Source organism: Malaclemys terrapin, chromosome 5, assembly GCF_027887155.1.
Source record: "Malaclemys terrapin pileata isolate rMalTer1 chromosome 5, rMalTer1.hap1, whole genome shotgun sequence".
Classification (NCBI taxonomy): Eukaryota; Metazoa; Chordata; order Testudines; family Emydidae; genus Malaclemys; species Malaclemys terrapin.
Window position 1 is genome coordinate 109,158,284 of NC_071509.1, and position 6,072 is coordinate 109,164,355.

The 6,072-nt window shown below is 45.8% G+C and overlaps 1 protein-coding gene across 1 annotated transcript; it reads right to left on the minus strand.

Annotated features, from left to right (window-relative positions):
• Nucleotides 1-423: 423 nt before the first annotated feature.
• On the minus strand, nt 424-3,555 carry LOC128838013 (histone H2A.Z). The gene is made up of 5 exons (XM_054029744.1): nt 3,379-3,555; nt 2,787-2,864; nt 2,000-2,113; nt 1,009-1,138; nt 424-838 (listed from the first exon to the last, which is right to left on the minus strand). The coding sequence occupies exons 1-5, from the start codon at nt 3,379-3,381 to the stop codon at nt 777-779; spliced, it is 387 nt and encodes a 128-aa protein (XP_053885719.1). The 5' UTR covers nt 3,382-3,555; the 3' UTR covers nt 424-776.
• Between the last annotated feature and the right edge of the window lie 2,517 nt (nt 3,556-6,072).

The window sequence follows — 6,072 nt, forward strand, 5'->3', positions numbered from 1 at the left end:
GTGAGAACAAGTGTTAGAAATCTTTACCCAACTGTGGCAGTCTAGGGTAGTTAAAAAAAAAAAAAAGCTGTATTTATACAGGACTATACTAAAGACAGTAAGCAGAGGGAGCTCCCTCTAATACAGATGACTTCCCTCCCCTCCCCCCGTGCAATCAAGCTCGATGTCCCATACTGATATGTCCTATAGACAGCTTTAAGCTTACAATCCATATTGCTTGATTACTGTTACAGATTGTAAGGGGTCACTAAGTCTGCTTCAACTCTTATTATAATGATAATTTGATTCAAGGAAGCTCTGTTGGCAAACTAAGGCATTTTACCATTTATAGCAGCAGGATAACATTTCCTTGGTCAAGAACTGTATCTGATGCGTCTTAAGAGTTGCTATCAAAGTTTAGCAATAGCTAATGCATACAGAGACTAGTATTGATATAACATTTATTGAATACTTCCACTCTAGTGGATGAAGTGTCTGTACAAAACCAAACATTTCTTTTTATTTCTGCTTCACATTAAAATCAAACAGATCTAAAACAGTCACCGCAATCAAAAACCCCTACAGATACAACAGCTTCTTTGAAGCTATGGTAACACTTAAATATGGTTAAGACGTCAATGCAGAAATTTGGTTTGTTAGAATGCTCAGTGAGCTTTAGCTTCGCAAAGTTATAAAAGGCAAAATTGTGTTTCACAGATACAGTCCACTGGAATCACCAACACTGGACAACTGTTAAGTAGTAAGAGTCCTGAGATAACAAGGAATACTGGTATCCTTTAGACAGTTTTCTGTTGTCCTTTCTTTCCAATAAGAGATTTGTGGATATGTGGTATTACACCTAAGATTAAAAAAACAAGGATTAAGGCAAGGTTGAAGTAGATTTTCCTCATATCATTTGAAACAGACAGTATTGTATTTGCTTTACAAACATCATAATACACAATCAGTGGTGAGAAACCTATTTGACTTTAAGTTTAGTTTGAATAGTAATGAGTTGGAGTTACATACCACCACCAGCAATTGTTGCCTTAATGAGAGAGTCCAATTCTTCATCTCCTCTTATTGCAAGCTGCAAGTGACGGGGAGTGATACGCTTCACTTTTAAGTCTTTGGATGCATTTCCTGCCAGCTCAAGAACCTGCAAACAAAAGCACTTTCAGTCCCTACCCATCAAGCATAGATTGCATGAGTTAAATGACATTTCCGAAACAATATCTGGCAGGCACTGTAGGCTAGGCTACATAGAGTGTTATCAGGGCTTTGTGTAACTAAGTTCTGCAGCATGCACCATTAAGTTCTGTAACTGACTACATTACAAGATACTCTTCATTCTCATCCCTTCCACAAGAGAGCTTATAGTTGAAGATACTCATTCTACAACAAAAATGCAGAGTTCTGTGGCATCTTGGGAAAAAATGCCAAGTCCCACAACTGCAGTCAGGGAGTCCATGCCCCTCCATATGACATAACTGGGGTAGCTCACATCTTAAAGCCAGTTTCAGGTCTGCTGATGAGGCCTTGACTACATTTTAAATGCTACAGCAGCACAGCTACAGTGCTGTCATTGCAGCATTTCAAGTGTAGACATTACCTACACTGACAGGAGGGGTTCTCCTATCAGCATAGGTAATCCACCTCCCTGAGAAGCAGCAGCAGCTAGATCAACAGGAGACCTCTTTCATTGACCTAGCATTATGTACACAACAGACAAGATTGGCTTAGCTACACTGCTCAGGGGTGTGGATTCATCACACCCTTGAGCAATGTAGCCATCTCAACCTAACTTTTTAGTGGAGACCAGGCCCTTAGGGACATCAGTTTACATTTTTTACTAACTAAAGTGAGTTTGTAGAACAAAAAAAAAAAAAAATTGAAGCAGAGGTTCTAGAGCACAACTCTACAGCAAATTCCATGATCACGGAATTGCAGAATACAAGCAGCCCTGGTCATTATGCAGCTCCAGCAGTGTCAGCTGTCTTCCACATATCATCAACTTCACCTCAGCTGTCAGGTACTCCAGGATGGCAGCACTGTATACAGCAGCTGTGGCTCCCACACGTCCATGGCTGGTAGTCCTAGATTTCAAGTGTCGGTGGATGCGGCCAACAGGGAACTGCAAGAGATCAGACTGGATAAGACTATGTTGCAGACATCACTGGGGTAAGAGTGCCTGTAAAGCTGCCATCTTTACACCTCTTGCTTGTGTATAGCACCAAGGTAGCAAAAAAGAACAGACCAAGCTGATGTTGGCTCTATGGTACAAGTATGTCTGCATTTACGGTAGCAGTTTGAGTGTGCTTCTAGCAGGATTTCCAATAGGACAATATACTGATCTTATCACCCAGGTATAATGAGGTCAGTGGCTGCTGCTGCTACTACTACTACTATTAATAGCATAGTTTCAGCCCCTCCCTCCAGCAAAACTTGCTGGGGGCCTGTCTCAGCCAAACCCAGCCATCTGAGGGTAAAGAGTCAACCTCTCACAAAACAGAGACATTAGTTTACATAATTGTAACAAGGACACTAGAAATTCTGCCCAGAAAGCATTAAAAAAACCAAACAAACCAAACTTGGCATTCTTGTCTCAAGAGGAGGAAATGAGCTGAAGTTAAGAAAATGAGATCATGTAATCACATGAGAAGCCAGGGCTTTTAAAATGAGCCATCAAATATTACAAGATCTGCAATAAAAGGAATGTTCCCCTGTAACTTGGGAGGGCCCTCAGGCAAACCCCCTCCCAGTTCGGGGCGGGTGGGTTGTAAGCAGACAGTTCGCCCAGTCCTCACCTGCAGACCGGCTCTCTGTGAGCGGGACACTGCCTTCGTCTTGGTCTTTCCGGAGTCTTTCCCAGCTTTACCGCCAGCCTAATGCAAAAAGAGACTGTGAGCAGCAGCACCTGCCACAAGCGTGGCGTGTCTATCCTGCCCCGTACGGAACTTAAGTGGCGAAGGCAGTCGGCGCCCTAGACGCGAGCAGTAGACGCGCCATGCGCCCGCCGCGCGCATGCGCCTCCAACCTCAAGACACGCTCATCCCGCGCATGCGCCTCCAACCTCTAGCCAGCACTGATGCGCGCGCCTCTTATTCCTACACGCTTGGTGGCACTAACTGAGCGCATGCGCCACAATCACTCTCCCCCCCCCGGCGGCACTAGTGCGCGTGCACCACCCTCTCTCCCCCCCCCCCGACAGGTTTAGCACTAGCTAGCGCCTCCCATTCGTACAACCGCAATCACTCACTCGTTAACCTCTTTCCCTCGCGTGCTTCTACTCTCCCCCCCCGCCAACAGCTGCGGCTCGTTCACCTCAGCTTCTACCATTGCCGCAGTAAGGCGACGCAGCCGCACGCCCTACCGAGGCCGTTCCCGCGGCTCCCTTACCATTATGAGCTTTGCTGCAACGCCACGCGGGGGTAGAAGAAAGCGAGCCTCCCACACACACCGAGCGTACCCAACTACACCACCTCTGCCGCACCCGCCGCGATTCAAACTGCGCCCGCTCCCGCCTTCCGCGAGCGCTTTATAACCGCCGAACGTGCCCGCATCCGGGAACCCGGATCCCACTACTAGCCAATCACCGCAGAGTGGAGACGGGCCTTAGCTGAGGCGCCGGAACCAATCATATGCCAACGACGGGGAGGGGCTGGCAGTGTTGATTGACTGACAGGAGCGGGCAACCCGTTTACTCCAGTCCTCAATGGAAACTCCGCCCATATTTAAAGTGACGTTACCCACACCCCTCTGGGCTCTCGGGTGTGGTGAGTGCGAGGTTCCTGTCGTTCCATCAACACCAGTTCCTGGGGGAAACTGGGGTCTCTGCCCTGTGCCTGCCTCTAGCTATCCCGCATCCCCCACGGGCTTATCTCAGCACAGGGGGTGCCTGCTGGTGCAGCTAGCAGCGTTGCCAAACTCTGGCGTTCAGAAAGCATGAGTCACGCTCCCTCCCCCCCACATGGGGCAGGCTTTAAAGATCAGGAGCATCAAACGCTTGGGGGGGAGGGAGGAGAATGTCATTTTCCCTGGAGCTTGAGCCTGTAGAGTGCTCACAGGTCACGTTTTAGATTTCTGCCCCTGAACGGGGCAGTTAGAAACAGGTTTTAATGAAAGCCAATGAGATTCTCATGTAATCACATAATTCTAAGGGCCAGGACTTTAAAGAAGATACCAGCTATTGCAAGAATTGGCCAGGTTGCATTTCTTCACTGCCACAACAGTGTTTGTTGCAGCAACTGCCCACCTGATGCCTGCTTACCCCAGACTCAGACCTGAGGGTGGATTTCTTTAGGACCTTCCCCTTTCTTCCAAAGAGGCTCAGGACAGTTATATGGCCATGGTACCCTGTGGCTACAATAAGGGCTCCAGTTATGTGTTGAGGGGCAAGGAAGATGTTTCCAATTGAATTAGCTTAACATCATTAATAAGGGTTCTCACTGCTCACCCTTCTCAAGCTCAAACCTTTGAAGGCATATTGCAGCCCGTGTGTATGTCTACATAAGAAGTCCCCAAAACCTTCAGTTAAAATTAATTGGCAATCTAAACTCAGTAAACTCAGCTAAAACCTCGTGTAGACATTTTGCCAGGAGCTGGGGTGGGGGGGGGAATAAAATACAATAGATCCTTCCTGGACAGATTTTTCTATAACTCCATTAGGCATCTTGCGATATTCTTCGAATGACCTGGTATGAACCACTGTCAGGATAGGAGATCAAAGACATTACTGTTTGATGCAGTATGGCAATTCCTATGTACCTAAATCAGCGGTCATAAAATTGGAGCATGTAGTGGCAGGATATTCTCAGTGAAGCATCCTTGATTTATGAATTCATTTCCCATCCTACTAGATTATCATAGCTATGCTGAGAAACTGAAATCCTCAGACAGGATTATTTACCTCAAAGTTTGATTTTGTTCAGAATTAAAACAGCTTAAATTTTGTAGTTCTCCATGAAAAGGAAAACCATCAAGTCCCTGTCTCGGGGGTAGTCACCATGGCTGGGTATTCTGGATACTGGAAGCTCAGGCTGTCAAGGAACCATGAGCTTGGGAGCCAGCTCTCCCAGGCTCCTCATCAGTCCACCAGGCAGCAAGCAGAAAACCTGGCAAGATTCCATTAGAACCCTGCCTGCTTTCCATCTGGCATTCATCAAAGTGGTACCATCTCTGCAGAATGGTTAAAATTTTGACAAATCAGTATTCTGACAGGAAAAGTCAACCAGTTCTAGTTATCAGTGCAAGATAAGGTAATTTTCAGACTTTTGCTTGAGAGAGGAGAAGGACTGCATTTTCAGACTTTTGCTTGAGAGAGGAGAAGGACTGCATTTTCAGACTTTTGCCTGAGAGAGGGGAAAGGCAGGGCTCACTAATATTTTTATGTACATACACCCCAAAGAATTAGTGATGGGTGGGTTTTATAAGTTACAATAAGAAGCAGCCCTGGTATTTATATTGTAACAAGTTACTCTATGTGGATCCTGAGCATACCTTGCTCAATGAAAGTTGCAATTATCTGACAATCTAAACACAGGTGGCATTTCTAGGTATTACATCATTTGCATCTTGAGTGTGCCATTAGCACTTTATAATAAATCCTATTGTAGGCTGAGAAGACTATTTGATGGTTGTATTAAGTGTCTCTGGTGACAAGGGGGCACATTTTTAAAGGTATTTGGAGGTCTAAAGAGGAGCACTCACTTTCAACTGAAGTCAATGGGAGTTGGGCACCTTTGAGAATCCCTCTAGGCCCATCTGCTTCTTTAGATACCTAGGGTTAGATCCACAGATAAACACTTATGTATGCCCTGCCATACAGTGGAATTCTCAGCCACTAGTGAGGCATCTAGGGGATGGGAAGAATTAAGTATCTATGAATGGGATTCTCAAAAAAAGCCAGCAATCTGAGCAGGAGTTGCTTAAACTCTCCAGTAGGAAATGTCAAGGGGCAGAGCCTAAATTCTTCAAAGGAATTAAATACCTGTCTCAGCTCAGGATTCATAGCCACAAATCCTCTTCTGGAGTGAGGTGCCTAAGGCAGGTCAGCCTTTTCTTGTGTCAGCAACCACATCCATTAGAGCTAAT

What these genes read in the sequence shown, in the direction of transcription:
- LOC128838013 (XM_054029744.1), bottom strand. An exon ending in CACAGAGAGCCGGTCTGCAG is followed by an intron (nt 2,114 to 2,786) that starts GTGAGGACTGGG and finishes GATCTCTTGCAG; the next exon opens with TTCCCTGTTGGCCGCATCCA. An exon ending in TGGAGTACCTGACAGCTGAG is followed by an intron (nt 1,139 to 1,999) that starts GTGAAGTTGATG and finishes TTTTGTTTGCAG; the next exon opens with GTTCTTGAGCTGGCAGGAAA.